General features: G+C 37.8%; 1 protein-coding gene across 1 annotated transcript in view; it reads left to right on the top strand.

Moving 5' to 3' along the window:
- Nucleotides 1–23,380, top strand: part of BRD4 (bromodomain containing 4) — a 105,686-nt gene that overhangs the window by 61,221 nt on the left and 21,085 nt on the right. Inside the window, exons 5-12 of the mRNA XM_015830639.2 lie at nt 1,717–1,852; nt 2,504–2,778; nt 5,595–5,957; nt 8,251–8,379; nt 11,906–12,115; nt 13,807–14,006; nt 16,560–16,861; nt 18,414–18,524. Coding sequence (XP_015686125.1) covers nt 1,717–1,852; nt 2,504–2,778; nt 5,595–5,957; nt 8,251–8,379; nt 11,906–12,115; nt 13,807–14,006; nt 16,560–16,861; nt 18,414–18,524 — 1,726 coding nt within the window. The remainder of the gene's footprint in view (nt 1–1,716; nt 1,853–2,503; nt 2,779–5,594; nt 5,958–8,250; nt 8,380–11,905; nt 12,116–13,806; nt 14,007–16,559; nt 16,862–18,413; nt 18,525–23,380) is intronic.

Raw genomic sequence — 23,380 nt, 5'->3', positions numbered from 1 at the left:
AATACATTTATTAAAATAAATTTATTTAGATTTATTAAATTAAAGGAGCTGAAGATGGTGTATGTAGCTTCTCTTTCTCCCCCCATTTTCTCCAGCAGCAATCATGTGAACTATATTGGGCTAACAGTGTGTGACTGACCCATTATCACATAGATAAATAATTGAATTTTGTAGTGAGCTTTGTGGTTAAGAATGGACTTAAATCTGGGTATACTGGTTACTCTTTTCCTTCTTTCCTTCCTTGGTAAAACTGTGTATTTATCTCAGCTGTGAATATTGTTTTCTCTCTCTCAAAAGGCCGTAGTATCTCAGGGATAACCTGTTGGACTGAAGTGAGAAAAGTTGTGTTTTTCTGTCTAACAACCTTGAATGTACCTTCTCTGTTGAGAGCAGGCTACAGGAAGGAAACAAATTTTCTTGCCTGATATTTAATACAGTCTCCTCCAGAGGAGGTCTGAAATTGGTGACAGGTGCATGAATGCAGCAAAAGGTTTTTATGTAAACCCACGGTGACAGATTACATACTTCCCAGTTTACATAAATACAGTATAATTTATTTTAAAATTCAAACTTTATTTAGACAAAACCTAAGAATTCATCTCTTATCAATACTACTTTGCTTAAGAGTTTCACTGGCCATGGTACTTTACATGTGTAGTTTATTATTGTAAGTATTTTTAAAACAATAGTTTTCCTTAATACATAAGGACTACCTTTCAGGCGTATAACATTAATATGCCATACTGATGAAAAATAGAAAATAATGCTTCCAAATTTTGATTTCACACCATTTTCCTGAAAAAGCCAATTAGGAATGCATATTTTACAGTCTTATAGTAGAATGAAAATGGTTTGAAACTTTTCAGGATTCCTGAATCGTTATTTTGTTATAATTAAAATGCTGTGTTCCCGAGTATTACAACAGCAAGAAAGCTACCAGTCAGGGGCATTAGTTTTCCTTGTGAGTGGGGATGATCATCCAGAAGACCATACTTTTCTCCTTGCAAAAATTAATACAAAGAAAGAGCGACATATTACCAAGAAACAAGGAATTTGTTGAGTTGCTAGTTTTTAAAAAAAGCCTCAGATCTATTTTTTTTCTGTTCATGAATGTATCAACCACAATTTTTCATATTTAGAGATACGTTTATAAGGAGAAAAGGTGCTTTGAGGTCTGTAGCTTTTAAATTTCTATCCTGAACACTGTTACATTTGACAACAACACAAAAAGCCTTAGTAAATTAGCTGGGCAAGTTATCTGTCTCTCACTCTGTCACACAGAAATATATCTCTTTTAGTAATGTAACTATGAGATAGAGTAAATGTATAGAGCTGTATGTTGAATGGTCCTCCTCTATAGTTGATAGCTAAAATGATTATGCGGTTAATGACAAAAGAACATATAAGTGAAGAAATCCAAATACAATATACAGCTTAAACTACAATACATAAAAGAGCAACATAGTAAAACTTTACAGTCACTTCATGCAGAGGGACACATGAATTAAGCAATAAATGCATCACACTGTGATCTCTGACTTACTTACAAAGATCAAATGCAGACTACATTGATAACAACTAGACAAAGTAACCTCCATATTTCATGTTATAGTTCTACAGTGTCATATGGTGGCAAAAATATGGCAGGTCTTCTTCAGGTTGATGACTCCAAATATGTGTGATTTTATTTTATTTTATATATTTTTATTTGTTCAGCAAGGGGATGATATTGTTTTGATGGCAGAAGCTCTAGAAAAACTCTTCCTACAAAAAATCTCTGAAATGGCCCAGGAAGAAACAGAAGTTGTTATAGTCCAAACAAAAGGGAGAGGACGTGGTAGGAAGGAAACAGGTATTGATATTTCATCTGCTTTATTCTGTACTCTCAGTTTTTGTACTTTGTTTGAATAGCAAATGCTATTATGTGTATGTATGTTTGTGATTGTATTTGAAAAATCTTCTTTCAGATAAAAATTAGTTTGTACATTGTGCTCAGCTGTAATACAATTTGTTTGGTTTTGACTTAATGTGTAATGTGAATCCAAGCATTAGTGAGCATAAACTATAGTTTACTGCTCTGCATGTTTTGTGAATCCAGCTAATTATGTTTTATATTGTATTAGCCATGTTCAAGTAATCTATAGGTTAGTGCAGCTTGCAAGCTCTCTCATTATTAAATCTAGGTGAACAGTGTGTATTTCCAGAAACTAAAGCTTTACCCTGACTGTTTAGTTTGAAAGATGGGAAATGGGTATAATTACAAAAATACAATGGAGAAAGGAAAGAAGGAAAATATGTATTTTCATATGGATGGTTTATCTTTACTAGTTAATAGAATGAGGTTTGAGTCTGTCAGTAATCTTATATAGTCATTGAGAAATGGTATTGGAATTCAGATACAAATATGATTTGTCAGAGTAAAAAAATCTGAAATTGAAAAAGCAAAATGTCCATTTGTATTTTTAGAGACTTGATATACATACTGTGATTGACTCTCTTACAGTGACATCCAAGGCAGGAGCATCAGTGGTACAGAATGCAACTCAAGCATCATCCCCACCACAGACGCAGGCTCCACCCCAAAATTCTCAGCCAGTGCAAACAACTCATTCCTTTCCCTCTCTGACCCCTGACCTAATTGTTCAGACACCAGTAATGACAGTGGTGCCACCCCAGCCTCCTGCAGCACTGCCTCCTCCCCTCCCACCTTCAGCCTCAGCTCCTCAGCCCTCTCAGACACACACCCCGATTATCCCAACATCTGCACAACCCATGAAGGTGCGTACATTAGAACTTTGCTTCTTTTAATTGTTCACCTAAGAGAAAATCTTGCCGTAAGTCATACAAAACAATGCTCAGGCACTTTCTAACTTTCCTTAAGGCTGTTTCATTAAATTCTTTAACTTTGATTCTTCCGTTTTTGAAGGTTAGGAAGCAGGAATATCTTATGATGCTGCAATGCCCTGTTTCTGCAGGGCTCCCAATTTATTTATTTATTTATTATTTAAATTTATTATTTAAATTTATATACCGCCCTATCTCCCTTACGGGACTCAGGGCGGTGAACAGGCAATAATAAAAAACCACAGTAAATATTACATAAAAGCCTGCTCTAAAATATAAAACCCCTAACAAAACCCAATCAAAACTACGCCAGGCCGGCCGCATGGAACAGATGAGTTTTCAGGGCTCGGCGGAAGAGGCGCAACTGGCACAGTTGTATGCTGTTGGGAAATTCAATTTTTAAAAATGCTGGTAGAAGAAAATTTTAAATGAAAATATTAACTCAGCAAGACATTCGTTATTTTAGGGGCTCTAACACTGGGCAGTTATTAAGATTAATTATTATTGCGCTACCCAGATAACTAGGATGCAGAAACCCTTGGATAACAGACCCCAGCTTTACTTGCAGATTCAATCTTATAATTGCTAGAAAAAGCGTTAAAATTATATATAGTTGCTTTTAGTCAATATAGCTAAAACTGAACTATATGGATGAATAATGTGTTCCTTATTAAGGTATGAACATTTGAATGTGCCGGCTAGAAGGATCACCAAATTTACTTGACTGAAGTTAAAATACCTTTTATTCTTAAATCTGAAGTTTTTCTAAAGTGCATTTTTGTTCAGAAAACAAAACATCTAATTTTAAGCTGCTTGAAATAAAGCGATATAGAACTGATGTAATAGATATGTAAAACATTTCAGTTTTAGAATTCCTCTCCTATTTACACATTTTAAGTTATTTGTCTTCTGTGGAATGTGAAAAAATAGCATAACTTTCCCTTGCAAATCAAATAGATGCGTGGTTTTTTTTTGTTAGGTTTGTTATTTTAAAAAAGACGTTAAGAACTATGTTTAATGTCTATTCCCACCATACCACACTTCATACAAATGTTATGAAATGGGTGCAAAACATTAGTATTGAAATAAACTCGCAGAGGGGGAAAGCAGATCAGATTAGAATTGATTAACATTACCTTCTATATTTGATACATAGTTAGCACATTGATACCAACATTGGTTAGTACATTGATGCTTTTCATGTTGTATTTGGTTTTAAACCAATATTAGTAGTTACAGAGAAAGTTAAAAATGTGTGTGTTAAAAGTAAAATGCTAAAATAAGTACATATCAAAAATAGCAAGAATAATTAATTCAGAACATAACATACAACTTAAGTGACAACTATGCACTGTGCCTATACAAATTGCTAGATAAATAGAGATCAGCTGTGCACTATAGTTGTAATTTTATTTTGTCACGATTCAGCTTAGTATTCAACATGAAACTTGTTTTTCATTTCTTTCCTTTCGTAGAAAAGTAAAACTCAAGTCTTTCTACTGTAATGACAGCAATATTGTCATTTAATTACTAAAGATTGCTGTCTGAAATATACTTTGTAAGTCCCATTAAACAATTCAGATTTATTTCTAATAAACGTGCATAAGATTGTACTGACATTTCTTTAAAAGCAAATATAAATGAGGTTTTTTTAAAGCATCGTAAATGTCAATCTTTTTTTATTGGTTGATTGAATGTTTTGGGATTTTTTTTTCCTCATCCACTTCCTCCAGGAAATCATAGTAGTATATATACTGTACAGCCTCTCCTTTCATTTTTCTTTATAACGGCCTATGAAATAAACTAGATGGGGGTACAGTGACCAACCCTAAACCTAGTAAGCTTCTGTGAAGAGGAAGCACTTAAAAGATGGCTCTGCTTCACCTTGGTTCAATAATCAATAATACTGCTTAAAATAAAGACTCGATAAATAGCTAAACGTATCTTCTATTGGAATTAAGACTATGTTTGCTGGAAAATAAATAGTATTCCTTTCAAGATCAGTCCAGGATGTAAGGGGCTAAAATTGCAGACTACCTAACATTGAATGATTTCTTAGAAAGAAGGGATGACAGCAGCATTTCTCCTCTGTTGTGCAAGACTAAAAATCTGCTTTGAATAATAGAAAGATCATGAAATAATGTCTGAGAAAAGCAATAAAAGGAATTGATAGAAATAACTATTCCAGCTTCTTCCCTCAGCAAGATTTCCTATTCGTCTTTTCTTCCTTTGCCAGGGGAAGGAATCCTTCTATTCATTGAGATGCATCCCTCAAATAATAAAAATAGTATAATAGTAATAGGATCAAGAAATTGAAAATATTCTGACTTTCTTAAGCTATTGAGTGAAGTCATGACAGAATTTTCATAACATTCAACTTCACTACATGTTCTATGCCAGATTTTCTGATGATTGTTTTGTATTCCTTGTATAGTGTTTTAGATAGTTATACGTGATATCTGGTTATTTTCATAAAAATGGGGTGTTTGCTTAGTTATGAGAATTCTATGGTACATTCATTTATTTTATTTATTTTAATAGGCTTATATGCCGCTACAATTGTCAACTGATTCCAAGCGGCTTACATTCCCACCATGCATAAACAAGGTTAAGATAACAAAAATAATCAACAATTAAAAATATAGATAATAACATATTCCTATGCCAAGGAATCATAACCTCATATACACGTGTACATTATGGCAAATAAAGAACAGAAGTCTACATAGAATGTCTGTTTGCTTTGGTAGACAAAAAAGGGAGTGAAGAGGAAAGCAGACACTACAACTCCTACTACAATAGACCCAGTTCATGAATCATCATCATTGCCAGCTGAACCCAAGTCTGTCAAGACAGGTCCACGAAGGGAAAGCCGACCTGTGAAACCTCCAAAGAAGGATGTTCCAGATTCTCAGCAGCATGTAGTAGAAAAAAGTAACAGTAGCAAAACGTCAGAGCAATTAAAGTATTGTGGTGGCATCATAAAGGAGATGTTTGCTAAGAAACATGCTGCATATGCATGGCCCTTCTACAAACCTGTAGATGTGGAAGCTCTTGGACTCCATGATTATCGTGAGATCATTAAGCATCCCATGGACCTGAGTACAATTAAAGTAAGTGTGGGTGTCTTTTTTTCAACACTCATGTGGTAATAAATACATGTTAAAAATACTATCTATGTTTGTGTACAGTTTCAAAAACATGTAGGAACTAATTTACTTTTTAAATGTTTAGATTGCAATATTTTGGTTTCTTAGCCAATTACGGTAATTTATAGAAATACTCAAACTATTTTTTGTTAAGTCAACAAGCAAATTTTTCAAATGGATTTTTTTGGTAAACTTTTTATTCATTTTTTTCATACAAACAATTTTTCAACCAACGTGCTGTCTCAGTTTACATATGCTAATACATGTTTAATTCCTAATCCCTTTTTTTTCCCTCTAGCCAATGGTAAAATAAATTCCAGGTTTGATAATAGTCTTCCTTTTCTTTCAGTCTCATAGTCAATCTGTCCATCTCTGCGCATTCTAGTATTTTTTTAATTATTTCTTCATCTGATGGTACTCCTTCATTCTTCCAATATTGCGCAAATATGATTCTTGCCGCTGTTATAAGGTGCAAAGTCAAATATAAGCTTTGTTTATTAGTATTTTCTGGCATTATATACCTAATAAAAAAAGTTCAGGTTTAGAATCAACATGTTCTCCTAACATCTTTTCTAATCAAGTATGTATCTTTTTCCAATAGTTCTTTGCTTTATCACATGTCTACCAAACATGATAATATGTGCCTGACTTATGTTTACATTTCCGACATCTATCTGACATATTTTTAAACATTTTCGCTAATTTGTTGGTGGCAAATGCCATCTATAAAACATTTTATATAAATTTTCTTTATAGGAAGTTGACATTGTCGATTTATAGTTTCTTTCCCATAAGTTTTGCCATCTTTCTAATTCTATATTATATCCAAAATTTTTCGCCCATCTTATCATTGTTTCTTTAACTTGCTCATCTTCCATTTTCAAAGTTAATAAAAAATTAAACATTTTCTTAATTAATTTTTCATCCAAAGTTAACAAAGTCTTATCAAATGCAGTTTGTTCTTTATAAAATCCGTACATTTTAACATCTTTATCATATCTAGTTTGCATTTGTAAATGTGTCCACCATGATAAGTTGATGCTCTGATGCTCTTGTTTAGATTTTAAATGTTCTTCAGAGTTTAGAATATTTCTATATGTCCAGATTTTTCAAAGTCCAGTAAATTTGGGTGTACAAATGCTTCCATTGTTGACAACCTCCCAGGAATTTTCAAATATATTTTGCTTTTTATTTTTTCCCATGTTATTAACAATGTATTTCTTATATAGTGTTTTTGGAAATATTTATGAACTTTATTTTTCCCACCCCAATTGTAAATCATGTCCCTCCAGATATAAAAACCTTTTATTTTTAAGAATTATCCATTTTTTTATCCATGTTAATACGGATGTATCCGTATGATGCTTGATAATATAGAACCCACTCTGGTAGGCCAATTCCCCCGTTTCCTTTAGCATCTTGTAACATTTTCATCTTAATTCTAGCTTTCTTTCCTTGCCAAATAAATTTCAAAATTAGTGAATTCAAATCTTTAAAAAAAAAAATTCTCCAATTTTATAGGTATTGTTTGAAATAAAAATAAGATTTTTGGTAATAAATTCATTTTCACTGTAGCAATTCTTCCTAATATTGACAATTGCAAGTTTTTCCATTAATAATAATAATAATAATAATAATAATAATAATAATAATAATAATAATAATAATAGTTGGAAGGGACCTTGGAGGTCATCTAGTCCAACCCCCTGCTCAGGCAGGAAATTCTATACCATTTCGGACAGATGGCTGTCCAGTCTCTTCTTAAAAACTTCCAGTGTTGGAAGTATTTATTATAATTCCATGGTTTATTGTAAAACTTGAATAAAAAATAAGAGAAACAAAATGTCTGGGTAAAAAAGTGCCCATTTTATATTAGTTTATTGTTCACATTCTGTTCTTACAAAATAAAGCCATTTTAAAAGCAGAGCTAATTTCCACATTTTTACTATTCTACCAGGGTAGATACTTCTGTTTCTTTGTAATCTTGTGCAATATATGAACTAAAACAGGAAATCAATGGGATTATCAACAAACGGGATACCCAGTCATTTGTTAAATATCATTTGGGTTGAAAATAATTTTATTTTTTTATACATTCAGAAAACATGCAGATTATTTGCTATAGAGAATTGATAATCTTATCTCTGAAATGCCAAAATATTTTGCTCTATTTTCAGGAAATAATACCCATGGTAAGTATTTTAAAATGATTTAAAATTTATTTATAATTATAGTTCTTTATTTGTTTAATCTTTAGTCCAAAGTGGAAAACCGGGATTATAGAGATGCTCAGGAATTTTCAGCTGATGTCCGATTGATGTTTTCCAATTGTTACAAATATAACCCTCCAGACCATGAGGTAGTGGCCATGGCACGGAAACTACAGGTAACTAAAAATTCATTTAAAACCATATTCTACTTTAAATGCATAAATGCACAATTTTTAATAAATAGAGTAATTTTCAGAATAACTTAAAAATATTTTATATCTTTGGGAATTACAATTCATTNACATCAGTGCTAGAAGGGAATGGGGGGGAGGAGGAGGAGGAGGAGGAGGAGAAGGAAGAGGAGAAGGCGAAGGAGGAGGAGGACTGCGGGGTCCTTGGTGGTCTCTAAGCTTGGTTATTTGTTTGCAGATGTTTCAATATCCAGCTAAGTGCTGATGAATGTAGAGTTTGCTCTCTGTTTATGTACAGTAGCTTCCCTGTCAGTGCTGGTGGAGATATCATTTCCTCGTTGGTCGTTCCTTGATTAGGATATTGTTTGCAGCTAGATTGTCAGTCTGGTGATAACCCTGCTTATCTGAGTGTGGGCTGCTGGAGGGAAAGCGTTTTGCTCTTTTAGTTTCCTTCTTAGCTTTTTTGCGGCCTTTGGATTGGCATCTAAATGTGGTTTGTCTCTGTGTGTCTTTTGATGGCCGATTTTGTCTGAATGCCAAGCTTTCAGGAATTCCCAAGCATTTTAGGATTTAAGATAAGATAAGATAACCTTTATTGTCATTTTTTTTTACTGTGGGCACAATGGCACACATTAAAAAATGAAATTTAGTTGCCCACTCTCAAAGTGAAACACATACGTGACACACACCTAAACATACTATATACAACATATGTATAGATCCCCACCCCTACATATATATAACAAATAAATCTGCTGAAACTGTGGTTGAGTCTGTCCACGTTTTTGTGAGATTAAAGGAGCAAACCACACTCCCATCAACATTGGCAGAGCAAACTCTGTACGTAATTAGGGAGAAAACACCACACAAATAAAGGAGAATATTTGTAGCTCAGGGTTGAAATGAGGGGTCCCTGGTGCTCTCTGAGCTTGCTTGTTTTTCTTGCAAACGTTTCATTACCAAACTAGGTTACATCATCAGTGCTAGAAAGGAGTGGGGGGGGGAGGAGGAGGAGGAGGAGGAGAATGACTGTGGGGTCCTTGGTGCTCTCTGCGTTTGCTTGTTTTTCTTGCAGACGTTTCATGACCCAAACTAGGTAACACCATCAGTTTGCACTGTACCCCTTACTAGCACTGATGATGTTACCTAGTTAGGGTAATGAAACGTCTGCAAGAAAACAAGCAAGCTCAGAGAGCACCAAGGACCCCTCAAATACCACACTCCCTACCATTGAAGATGTTACCTAGTCAGGAAACAAAATGTCGGCAAGCAAACAGCCAAGCTCAGAGGGCACCAAGCTCCATGACTGTGGCTGTCATTCTCCAGTACGGGAGATGGAGAATTCACACATATGGGTTTTCATTGGATGCCTGCTCTTGAGACCAAGTAGTCAAACTTGACACGCCCCCTCTTGCTGGCCAGTCTTTAACTTGGTCTCAGCTCTTGACGACGTGTCAGGTTTGGCTCTCAGTCTATAGCAGGTTAGAAAGCTTTTGGTGAATTCCCTCTTAAAACTCCTAGCTACCAATTTGATTCCCCCTTTAAAATTTCTTAGCACTGGGATTAGTGCTAGCTTAAATTCCACCCTTAAGGGAGGTAAGGGAGTGGGGGGGAAACCTTCCACGATCCTTTTATTTCTTTCCCCAGGGATCTGGGGGGGGGGGAAAAGCTCCCTAACAGCTCTTTCAGAACAAACGGCTGTTCTTCCCTTCCAGGGCATACCAATTGCTCCTGCAGCCTGTGGTGCTGCGTTCGGAGCATTTTCAGCCCTCCGGACTCCTTCTCGGCCGTCTAAAGCGATCGCGGCCGCCATTTTGGTTGCCGAAAAAGGCAACGAAGCATTTTTCGGTCATTTTTTCTCTGGCGATCGATAACAGGATCGCAGGGGGAAATTTAGTATTAACTCCCAACGTGGCTCTGGCGATCGATCCGGCCATCCAGAAACATCTCTTGAGTCCGCGGAGCTGTTTTTATTAAGCGAATTGCGGCCTCCATTTCAAAGCGAATTGCGGCCTCCATTTCAAGGCCGAAGTTAGGGGCCAGGAGCTGCAAAGGCCTACCTTAAATTTTCAGCTCTCTGGCTTTGGTGCAGGAATTCAGGATCCAGAAACTGAATTGGTCAATTTCTGTTCTCCCCAGGTCACTATTAATTTGATCAATAATTGGCGGCCGCCATTTTGAACGCCACGTGGCAGCTTTCTTTAGGCCCACAAGGACGGATCCACATTAGCTGACCTCATTCATGTTACATCTAGCGTGCATCTATTAATATTTACATTAACTTACAATATATATACAAGTTGGGTAGCCTCCAATTAAATTTGACTCCTTACCAGAACCTAATTTTTTTTTTTTTATTTTTTTTTCAAGTCCTCTGCTCCCTCATTGGGGATTTTTTCTTTACTGGTGCGCATTGCCTGACCACCTAAGGCCTCCGGGGAGGAGCCCAGGGGGTGGTTCCAACCGTGCCTTCGGTGCCTAACTCAAGGACCGTGACCATTGCCCAGAGAGAAACTTAAATTTTGGGTCAGGTGGTCAGGGGAACAGCCTCTGTGTNTTTTCTACTCAATCTTTAAAATATGCATTCCAAATGTCAGGGGTAAAGGTTTTGTATCTTACTTTGTTGTTTACTGATTCCTCTCCTCAAACACCAATGAAAGGCAGAAGCAAAGCACTCACATTCTTTTGCATGATTTTTTAATTGGAATAATCATGAAAAAATCTATTAAACTTCTGCCAGCATTAATACATTTATTTTATCCAAATAACACTACTGGAATCCTTGAAATCCCACCCTCAGTGATGTTATTATATTGCTATCATACCTCTTGCATTCCCAAGTGGCCAAATGAATAGGATAACACCCTTCACCTATCCCTTTATATAATGCAGTGGTTCTCAACCTGTGGGTCGGGACCCCATTTGGGGTCAATCGACCATTTCACGGGGGTTGCCAAGCAAGGCTGTCCGCCATTTTTTTTGCCCGCCATTTTTTCCCCCTTTTCCGGCGGGTGCCTTACCTCCCTTGGGCTGGGCCAGCTGGTGGTCGGCCTGCTCCGTCTCTGCCGCTTGCCAGCTACGCCTCGGCCGGCACAGGGGGCGGAACCACGCATGCGCGGTGCTCCCGGGCAGGGAAAGTCCTCGACTTACGACCGGTTGGGTAGTCCTCGACTTACGACCGGTTTAGTCCTCGACTTACAACCGGTTTAGTCCTCGACTTACGACCGGTTGGGGTCGCGGCATTAAAAAGGTTGAGAACCACTGATATAATGGGACCTCAAGATTAAGCCAATTTTGATCAGAAAGTGCCTAGATTGATAAACTGCAGGAAAGGTGGTGTTCAGGATAATAATATCCCTTCAAGGAACATTTTTTTCTGAATTGATTCAGAGTTTGGAGATACCAATATTTTGTTCCTTTTGGTGCGGGTACCAGGAAAACTTCTTCAGAATAATGCTGGGATATATTTTTACAAGCATAGCATTCATATGCCCCCACTGTATTTTGCCAGGATGTCTTTGAAATGAGGTTTGCTAAAATGCCAGATGAACCTGAAGAACCTGTGATTCCAGCTTCCTCTCCAGTAGTAGTACAGCCACAACCCAAAGTGCCCCCACCATCGTCCAGTGACAGCAGCAGTGATAGTTCTTCTGATAGTGATAGTTCATCAGATGATTCTGAAGAAGAGCGAGCTCAGCGGCTAGCAGAGCTCCAGGAACAGGTAAAACGTTTGTGTATCCTGCTTTTGACTCTGACTGTATCCTCTTTTCTCCAGTTACTTCCTTAATTTTAGTTTTTGGATCTGGGATCAGGTTCTGTTTTTTCCCATACCGACTACATATGTACAGTTCTAGTCCACACCTTCCAGTTTTTAATGTTTTACTACATGTATGAATACCAAACAAACAAGAAAACGAGCCATTCTAGCTTACAGTTTCATACATCTAGTTACGAGCTTCTTTCCTTAGTTTTCCTTCACAAAGCTTCCTGTTGCAGAATATACTGCAGGAATCCTCATGCTGGCAGGAAAGAGTGCATCAAGCACTTTGGCTTTGCAACTTTATTCCTGGCCATTTTCCCCTTGCTGAGATTAAGAATGTGATAGGGATTGTTGTGCAACAGATGAAACAATTCCAGCTTGCCTGTGAATCTCACAATCACAAGAGGAATTGGTTGGGGCTATGTCTGAGCCTTTTTGCATTTATCAAATCTTGATTGGATAAGGAAAGAGATTCCAAGACAGAAGCTCAATAGATAGTATTAGAGTAGCAAATGCTTCTTTATTGCCTGCGATATAGTAGCCACTAGGCTCTCCCTTCAACATTTAAAATGTTAAGGAAAACTTTCAGTATCATAACTCAATCAGTACTACTGGAAAAGATAAAGATGCCCTTAAGACAGTGGTTCTCAACCTGTGGGTCGGGACCCCATTTGAGGTCGATCGACCATTTCACGGGGGTCGCCAAGCAAGGCTGTCCGCCATTTTTTTTGTCCGCCATTTTTTTTCAGCGGGTGCCTTACCTCCCTTGGGCTGGGCCAGCTGGTGGTCGGCCTGCTCCGTCTCTGCCGCTTGCCAGCTACGCCTCGGCCGGCGCAGGGGGCGGAACCACGCATGCACGGCGCTCCTGGGCAGGGAAAGTCCTCGACTTACAACCGGTTGGGTAGTCCTCAACTTACGACTGGTTTAGTCCTCGACTTACGACCGGTTTAGTCCTTGACCTACGACCGGTTGGGGTCGCGGCATTAAAAAGGTTGAGAACCACTGCCTTAAGACAAGCTGAAGTCACTGGTGATAATATGGATATGTATACTTTGTTTTCTTGGCAACAAAACAATTTCTGCATTCCAATCTATCCTAGAAGCTTGACTCTGTTGCTTCTAGTTTCAGGAACGGCCAGCAAATTACTGCCATTTGATATTAAGCAGCATTATTGACAGCTGCTTCAATATATTCCTACTCATGTGTGCCATTCTACACTTTTTCTTCTTTCTCACACACAGATAAGAGGTGTGCATTCTTTGAAAATGATTTGGGAAAGGGGGCTTTTGATCTTATATGAGCACAGCACCTGTTTGCATTTAAAGCAGCCCAAAATTTTTTCAGGTGTTTGACTAGAAATAAATGGCACTGCTTTAAAGTATGGACATTTGTGTAACACTTGAAGTTATGGAAATTTTTTCAGACTTGCATAGAGGCCTGGAAACACTTTGGCTGCTTGGTATGGGTCCAAAGCAATTGCAAATCTTTTTTGAAGCATGCACAGCACTAAGGAACATATAGCTCAGGTGTTTTTGGGGGGGGGGGACAATTAGTTGCACACCAAAGTGAGTGTGGGGTCATCACATCATAGGATGGGGTAAAACAAACAATTTTTTTAAAAAATTGTATTGATCTGTGTGTCTGCTCCTTAGCTTAAAGCAGTGCATGAACAGTTGGCTGCCCTGTCACAGCCACAACAGAATAAACCAAAGAAAAAAGAGAAAGACAAGAAAGAAAAGAAAAAAGAGAAGCACAAAAAGAAAGAAGAAGTAGAAGAAAATAAAAAAAATAAAGCCAAGGATCCACCAACTAAGAAGGCTAAGAAGAATAATGGCAATAGCAATAGCTCAAGGTTAGTTTTCTCTTTATATGCCAATCTATAGGATAGTTTTTTAAAAGCTTTATCTATGGCATGAGGATGTTTCCAGAAGTATAGCAGAACTTCTATATTTTGCCTATCTAAATTCTTGGTAGAAGACACATAATTTTAAACAAAATGTGCAAACGTTTTCCGATTTAAAACACTTACAAACCAGTTATTCTGACCTTAGCAAATGTTTCAGGTTTGGATCACTCCTGGAATATTGGTATGTTTGGTAACTGCTATTAAAATCTAGAGTTTTGAATACAGAACATTACAAGTTTGAACATTTTGCCACACCACTGTTTCTAACCATATAATAAGTGTAATTATTATATGGTTAGAAACAGTGTAATTTAAATCAGGATGCTGCCGTGCATTTAACCTTAAGTTTCCAAAATTATATACTGTATGCTTCCTTGGTTTTCATCTAGCTGAGTTCTAAGTACAATTTTGGTTTTAGCAAATGTGTTCTCTAATATTAAAGGTCTAATTCTACAGTAGAACTCCAAGAATTCTCTGTAGAATTGAATATTCCTTGCTTATACTATTGAAATTTGCAAAACTGGTAAATTATTTTAATTTCTTAAGGCTTAAGAGTATAGTTGGTCATAGTAAAATGACCATTCTTTCTTTGTGAATAATGGGACTTCCTTTAAAGCTGTCTGAGTACTGCCCATAGCCTCGCTTCAGATAGAAGTTATGATTCTGCTTTTTGAGAGATAGTTTAGACTTCTATCCCTAGTCAATACAATGTATTACAATAGTGAAAAGCATCCCAAGGAAGTGCTTTGCACATATAGGACAACTTTTAAAAGAAACCATTACAGCAGCTTCATCTTTGCATGGGTCATTCATTACATAAATCGATTCTGGCTATACCTAGTTCTGTCTACTCTCTGAGAGTCCAGTTTCAAGAGTCCTTTAGAACAGTTTTTTTTTTCAAATTTTCTGTAGGCCACAGAACCTGTTAATTAAAAAAAAAAATCCTGGGACCCTCCAATCAAGAAGCAAAATTACAGTCATAGGAGGTTTTTCTACAATGTTGTTGTCTTACAATGGACAGTCCATTCTTCAAAACATTATTAGCAGAATAAAGATTGTCCATTGCATACCTTTGGGAATTACAGTCTCAGTTTTAGTTTAACCTCAGCAACACCAGTATCTAAAAGTTGTAGTCTGGATGGGTTTATTCATGAGCATTTCATTCATTGTAAAGAGGTTCAAGGGACAAAGCATATTAGATGTAATTCTTCATCTGCCACTTTAAGAAATGGAAATACATGCAGGAAAATTGTTGTTGTTGTTCCTTTCTATTGAGCCATCCATCTCCTAATTCATTGGTTAGAACATCACAACACAAAAGCAGGTTTTACATTGGCTTTACAAATAAATCCTAAGCTAAATACTCTAAGTGTAAATTATTCTTCTGTGAGCATATTATTGGATAAATATGATAGTACATTCCCTGTGAATAATTTTGATCCTACTGGGAGTACATTTCTAGTGATGAAACAATTGGATCATGTATTTCAGGCTGAAGTATTTCTATTATTTTAGCCTTAAGTATACAAAATGCAGGGTATTGTATAAGAAAGGTATTCTGTTCTAATTCAGGTAGCTCTCTTCACTTTTTGTGCTTCTAGAAAATGGAGCTCATATTAAAGATTTAACATTTAAAGGTGGTGCTTTAGCATCTCACCAAAGCTGTATGGATGAGACCAGTATTTTTAAATTGTATGTCTGATAATAGGTAGGGTTGTAAGAGGTTTTTAGAAGGAAATTGTAGGAGATGGCTAGGCTGAGCCTGAGGACAGGATCAAATGAATAACACAATAACAGAGTTGGAAAGGATCTTTGAGGTCTTCTAGTCCAACTCCCTGCTCAAGCAGGGGACCTTATACCATCTCACACAAATGTTTCTCCAATCTCTTCTTAAAAACCTCCAGTGTTGGAGCACCTACAACTTCTGGAGACAAGTCATTCCACTGATTAATTGTTATCATTGTCAGGAAATTCCATCAGTTTGGAGTCACTACACTCCCACAAGAGATCCTAAGTCCACCCCCCCATCCCCGCTTCCCCCTTGAATTCCGTTGACTCTTATTTAGGGGCAATTTGCCTTGTTAGTTAGTTGTTTGACCCTGCCCTTGGGCTTAGCCTAGTCATCTACAGGAATTTCATAAAAGGCTCTTTTGAATCTGTGGCTTGAAAGATACAAGTGGGCATAATCCTTACAACTTCAGTTCAGCTACTTTTCTGATCCTCTTAAGTATATCTGTGTCAATGCTCAGAAGATATTTAAATATGGATTGCCTCCTATATGATTTGCATTGCTCTTATAATTGCTTGTCAAAAGCTACCTAATAATTTTTGAAAGTTAAACTTTGGATTTCTAAGATATAGCTCATTGAAATAGACATTACCATGGCTCTTTGAATGTGGAACACAATTCTAATAAATATATTCTAGAATAACTTCTTTGTATGAAAATAGGGAATCATCTTGTTTCATATAATAATGCTTTATAATTGTTCTTTAAAGTAATAAGAAGGAGCCTGTGACTGTGAAGAATGCCAAGCCACCTCCAGTTTATGAGTCAGAGGAGGAGGAGAAATGTAAGCCAATGTCTTATGAAGAAAAAAGACAATTGAGCCTGGACATTAACAAGCTCCCTGGTGAAAAATTAGGCCGGGTTGTCCATATCATCCAATCAAGAGAACCCTCGCTCAAAAACTCCAATCCTGATGAGATTGAAATTGACTTTGAAACATTAAAGGCATCCACTTTGAGGGAGCTGGAGCGATATGTAACATCTTGTTTACGGAAAAAAAGGAAACCTCAAGGTATTTTTCAAGTTCAGAATAGTTTTTTTCAAATAGCAGTATATACTAAATCATTTTCTATGGTGCAGAGATGGAAAATATACTAATATTAGAACATGATAAATTTATGCAAGAGTCATTCATTTTGAAATTGTACCTTTTCCAGCAAGTAATAAATTAATTTTTTCCAGAACAACATACAGGTAGTTCTTGACATATACCACTGTTGTTTAGCAACAGTTGAAAGTTACAACAGCTTTGGAAAGGCTGCTTTATGATCCGTAAAGCACTTCTGGCTATTGTAAAATGTGCACTCTCCCCCTTTGCATGATCACTTGACTGCCCTCTGGATGCTTGGCAACCTGTTCACCCTTATGTTGGGTTGCCAAGTGTCCCGCAATCAGGCGATTATCATTTGCAAATCTTCTCTACTGTCTTCTCCAGAAAGTCAATGGGAAACCAGCAGGGAAGATTGCAAGTTCCCGCCGCCTGCTGAGATGGTTAGTCTCTGGGGGCTGACTGAAAGTGCTGCCTGCCAGATGGAGTTTGCTCTCTCTGCCAGGTTGTGGAAACATTGCTCAGAACCTGAAGATCTGATCCCATTTCTGCAGCCTGGCAGAGGTGCTCCTTTCCATGCACAGTGGATTGCTCAGCCCCTCTGCTGGGCTGCAGAAATGGGACTCAGACCCTGAAGAGCCAAGCATCCATTTCTGCAGCTTGGCAAAAGGGTTCTCTTCCGCACATGGAAGAGTGCTGGAAAATTAGCGAATGCCATTGTTCTAAAGACTAGAAATATTTTTCTAATCTTTTCTCGTAATAGTTTGGAAGCCCCTTCTCCAAACAGCGTAGTTTGGAGAAGAAGTCTTCCGACAATGGTGAGAATGGAGCCTGCAGGAGAAAAGGTGGAAGGTAAGTGGATCTGGGTATGGTGAGGTGGGGAGAGTCCTGAGCTTCCTGGACATGGTGGAATGGGGAGAGGACCTGGACTTCCCAGGCATAGTGGGGCAGAGAAAGTGTCCTCTTCCCAGTTCTCCGTTTAAGGACATGTGTGATCAGTTAATGACCAGAATGGGGAGAGCCAGATTGCAAAATAGTAGAGCATGAAAATGCTAAATTACTTGAGAATTTCAAATTTTCAAACTCCTATTCTATTCCCTTATTTCCTAAAGCAGAAGATAGCAAACTGAATTGTTCTTGTGCTTTCAAGAACATATTTGCTATTCTTCTGAAATCAGTGTTTCATTAACCTAATTAAAACATAATCAATTTGTGGAAATCTTTTATGTGAAAAATAGTTCTTTGGACTATTTCTGTGTTCTGACAGACTACATCTGCCAGTGGAATGAATTCTTCTGTAACCTATCCCATAGTAACCTATATGTGAAAGATTGGGGGCCCTCTAGATTGGGGAGTAAAAAGAAGAGCTTTTGGGATAGGAGAAAATAAACAAGATGGAAGTCCCACTGTATGAGCAGACACCCAAACATCTGATTTTTAATAGGAATATTTCATGGCACAAGAATAGATTCTGATTATTGTCTGATCCAATGACAATGCTATTACCTTGTTGCAGCAGAGAAAGTGGATGTAATTGCTGGTTCCTCTAAAATGAAGGGATTCTCCTCTTCAGAGTCTGAGAGCACCAGTGAGTCCAGCTCCTCCGACAGTGAAGATTCAGAAACAGGTTAGACGCAGATTATTTAAAGACTCAGTCCCATACCTGTTTCCTGTATAAATAAATGTATTTTTTAGTACTGGCTTGGTCTTTTAATTTTTTGTTTTTTGTATTTAAAGTAATATGTATGTATCTGTATGTGAAACCTTCCAGTTTGGATCAAATATGTTGAACAAGTGCCATATAATGGATATGAACTACATTATACATTGTAATTAATTTAATCTGCCAGAACCTTTTTTATAATTTATGCCAATACAGTTTTATATGTAATGAATTAAATTAACAAGCTAAGAGAAACAATGATTTATTACCTAAAATAACACTTTTTGTACAGAACATTAAACTAGTTTGAAAGAAAATACAAATAGATATAAGCCTGCATGTGTGTGTGTCTGTGTGTGTGTGTGTCTGTAAGAAAAATGACGTAGAGAAAATAAGATTTTTGAGGAAAATAGGCGAAGCGGGGCAATTATTATTTGTATTGCCAGACAAAATCTTTATATTAACTATGAGGGGTTTTATAGATTTCACATAATTCAAAATACAAACATTGTTTGTAAAATAACAGAGTTATACTTCTATGTGTAATTTTTTTTTAATTGAAATTTTGATATTCGCCTGATCCCAAAAAAATCATACACGGTTATTTAATCCTCTCAGAGATGACAGTTTTTACAGTTTAATAAATAAGTATTTTAAATACATAAAATTCTGCACACTCTGTTAATTTTGTAGATGTTTGCCATCTACAACATTTTTAAGCATTGGCCAGTTCAAGGAATAGCTGAGATTTTATCCATTAAACTACTATTCCAAATGTGATTGTGCCTTCAAGTCTGTTTTTGACTCTTGGTGACTATCTGCGCAAGTCTCTGCAGTTTTCTTGGCAATATTCAGAAGTGGCTTGCCATTGCTCCTTTCTAGTGCTGAGTGAGAGTGACTGACCCAAGGGCACTGACTTAGTAGCTTCATTCCCAAAGTGGGACTAGAATTCAACAGTCTCCCAGTTTCTAGCCTGGTGCCTTAAACATTATACCAAACTAGTTTTTTTAAATAGACATACTTAATTGAGTCTGAATTTTTAAAATGGAAGGCTGCTCAAGCAACCATTTTTTTCCTTTACCTCTTTTTCCTTCTGTTCATTGTCTTCTGCAGAAGGTTGAGGAATTGGCTGCTTTCCTGCACAATATACACTATATCACAAAAAACAGCTGCATGAAAGGAAATTGATCTGAAATTAGTGGAGTAGGTGGGATTTTGCAGTACAGTGTGCTCAATTTCTACTTAAAAAAAAATTGTATAATATATTGGGATTTCATGTAAGGCAGTAAGCAGCTTTATTTCTTCTTATTTATATTGCTTGTAAAAACACTCCTGTTGGCTTTGTGTTGGTTCATAAAAGGGAAAGGGAAATAATACAAATACATTTTTTAAAATTATGTTGGCAGAAGTAATAGGGACTTGTTAGTCCAGGAATTTACAAAGGCATTTTTGATTTTAAAAATAATTTCACGTATAGATATCATTCCATGTTTTTTTATTCCTCAAGCTGCCATATTTGTCAAAAACAAGTTCTTTAGAATCACAATTCTGCAATGAAGTTTTCTATGTAGCAGAGTAACAATAATATCTACTGCTTGTATTTTTATTAATAGTGTTGGCTTTGATTTATGTTTCTGCACTAGACCTCTGTTATTTATAAATTTTGAAGTCATCTTGATGAAACCCTGATACTAGACAAAGATTTCCAGCTTTTGACTAGACCTGAGACACAAATCCTTACATAGTCTACATAGACTGGTAAAAATGAAAAATCTCATTTTAATTTTGTCTTCCTTCCAAAACATTTTCTTTTCATTAGTGGCACAAAAGATAGCTATGATGATGTGCCTTGCTTTTTCCTCTAGTGTTCATTTTTATCATAGGGGTTTTTTGTTGTTGTTTAGAAAAAGGGAGGCTATCTCTTCACTTTATTATCAGATCTTAAAGCAGGGGTCTTCAAACTTGGCCCTTTTATGACTTGTGGACTTCAACTCCCAGAATTCCTCAGCCAGGCACGCTGGCTGAGGAATTCTGGGAGTTGAAGTCCACAAGTCATAAAAGAGCCAAGTTTGAAGACCCCTGTTTTAAAGCCTTGCTAGCAATTGAGTTTTATTCATTTATTTCATAAATGACTGTAGACTGTTGATTTATATTGCTGGTGTCATTCTTAAGGGCATTTTTATAGTATCTTCAAGTAGGTTTTTATTGTTTTTTATCAATGTGAAATGTTTTTTTTTTACTTACTTTTAATTATTGGCTTGATATGCTTGTTTACTAGATTAGCATGCATTGTATTTTGATAAAGTGACTTAAAAAGGTTTATTCTAGAAGCGGAATGTAGAAGAAGGTAGTATTTATAGAGAGATAGCAGCTTAAATAAAAAATTTTACTACCTTGAGTATCTTAGCTGATAATACATTGATCTTATGTCAGTATTGGTTTTTAATGAGATCTTGCTCTTGTTCTGTGTTTTAACTGTTCTTGTTCATAAGAGTACTAATGATCATTTCACACATGGTCTAAGCATGTTACATGTTTTCAGTCTGTAAAACTACTAGGGTTGGATACAATTTCACTCTAGAATGTTTTAGTACAGCGGTTCTCAACCTATGGGTCGCGACCCCATTTGGGGTCGATCGACCATTTCACGGGGGTCACCAAGCAAAGCTGTCCGCCATTTTTTTCCCCTTTTCCGGCGGGTGCCTTACCTCCCTTGAGCTGGGCCAGCTGGTGGTCGGCCTGCTCCGTCTCTGCCGCTTGCCAGCTACGCCTCGGCCGGCGCAGGGGGCGGAACCACGCATGTGCGGCGCTCCCGGGCAGGGAAAGTTCTCGACTTACGACCGGTTGGGTAGTCCTCGACTTACGACCGGTTTAGTCCTCGACTTACGACCAGTTTAGTCCTCAACTTACAGCTGGTTTAGTCCTCGACTTACGACTGGTTGGGGGTCGCGGCATTAAAAAGGTTGAGAACCACTGTTTTAGTACTTCATCAAACGTGTCAGGGGTAGCTTCATGTATTGAATATTTAAAAAGATACTAAACTATGCCCAATTTCACATCTCTAGATAGTCGGGCGATAAAACAGAAAGAGGATTTAATTGTTCATCCATTTCTGTTTTTTCACATAACATTGAAAGTGCATCTTGCATATATGGATGTTCAGTATCTTTTGAGTCTAAATTGTCTCCAATTTGAAATGCATGATTTCAGGTGCAAAATGGTTATTTCAATTATTTTGGGAGTGTTTTGAGCTTGAAAAAATATACTAAGTGGTGGTGTTTGAAGTTTAAAACTCTCCAAAAATAATCGAACCAGTTTGAATACAAGATGTTTTGTATATCAGCAGTTTATAGACTCTGAGCTTGTCAGTTGCAAAACTGACAGCCCAGATTCGATACCCGAGCGCTGCACAGTGGGATGAGCTCCCTTTCCTTTCCTGCCCACCTCCCCAGCTTCTGCCCACCTAGTAGTTTGAAAACATGCAAATGCGAGTAGATTAATAGGTATCACTGAGGCGAGAAGGTAACAGTGTTATGTGCGCCTTTAGCACATAGACATGCTGGACACACACCATGGAAAATGTCTTCGGACAATGCTGGCTCCCTTGGCATTGCATCCTAGAGTCGGATACGACTGGACAGGGCAATCTTTACCTGTACCTTTTTACTTTAAATTAGTAATATTCAGTTAGAACTTAAATAATTAAGTTTGACTAATTAAATAATACGATAATGCACTTTTATATTTACCTGTATTGCATACCTGCTTGAATACAGTTAGTCCTTGACTTTTGACCATTCGTTCAGCGACCATTCAAAATTATGAAAGTGCTGAATGAAGGGACTTACGACTGGTCCCCAAACAGCAATGTCCCTGTTATCATGTCATCCAAATTCAGGCATTTGGCAGCCTGCGCACACTTACGCCTGCAGGATTGTTTAAGTTCTCTTCAGCCGCCTATCTCCCAACCCCCCACCCCATCTATGTCCTTTTGGCTCTCTGCATTATGCAGCCTCTGTAGCCCTAGCTGGCCTTCACCACCTGCCTTCCCTTGCTGGCCAAGCCTGCCCAGCCTGACCCTTTGCAAGGCAGCTGCTGACCACATGAGACTTTCTTCCCCAGGTTGTGCACAATGGTCTCCTTGTCAAATGTGTGGAAAATGGCCTCACGTGGCCAGCAGCTGCTGGGAACCAGGCTGGGAACGCCTCATCAGCAGCTGGAGAAAGGTCAGGTGGGGCAGCAGAGTGCAGGGTAGCAGGAGCCATGGAATGCCAGGTGGGAGCAAGGACAACTGCAGCTGTGGCTTCCCAGGATGGCCAGAAGTGGGTCAGGCTAGGGCTGGACTTCACGCTGCACCCAGGCTTCTCGCAGCCCCAGAGCCATGGCACACCAAGAAGTCCCTTTGTGCTGGGATATGTTGTGGCTCCGTCTTGTGAGCCCCTCTTATCGGAGGAAGAAGGCTCCGAACATGAAGGAGAGGAGATGGCCAGGCCTCCCTCTCCAGGACCCTCCTCTCTGGCAATGCCTCAGGTGTCTCCCGACGGAGAAGAGATTGGCCAGGAGCCAGGTGTTTTGGATAGTGATGAAGATACGTTGTGGCTGGATCCACGCCAGCGTAGGCGCGACAAGCGTGCGCAGCAGAAAAGGAGGCGTGCCAGAGATTAAGCTGAGTCACTGGACCACACCCCACAGGCTATAAAAGGGAGGTGGTGGCCATTTGGACTCTGTGACGGACAAAGCTAAATCTCTGGCGAAATAGTTTGCTGTGGACTTAATTTCAAACTGTGTGTATTGTTTTTTGTTTCTGTGTTCTCTGAGTA

The sequence above is a fragment of the Protobothrops mucrosquamatus genome, unplaced genomic scaffold (genome assembly GCF_001527695.2).
Source record: "Protobothrops mucrosquamatus isolate PMUCROS unplaced genomic scaffold, P.Mucros_1.0 scaffold_247, whole genome shotgun sequence".
In the NCBI taxonomy this organism is placed as follows: Eukaryota; Metazoa; Chordata; class Lepidosauria; order Squamata; family Viperidae; genus Protobothrops; species Protobothrops mucrosquamatus.
The sequence above is the reverse complement of the archived record's forward strand: the minus strand, read 5'-3'. Positions and strand labels throughout refer to the sequence as shown.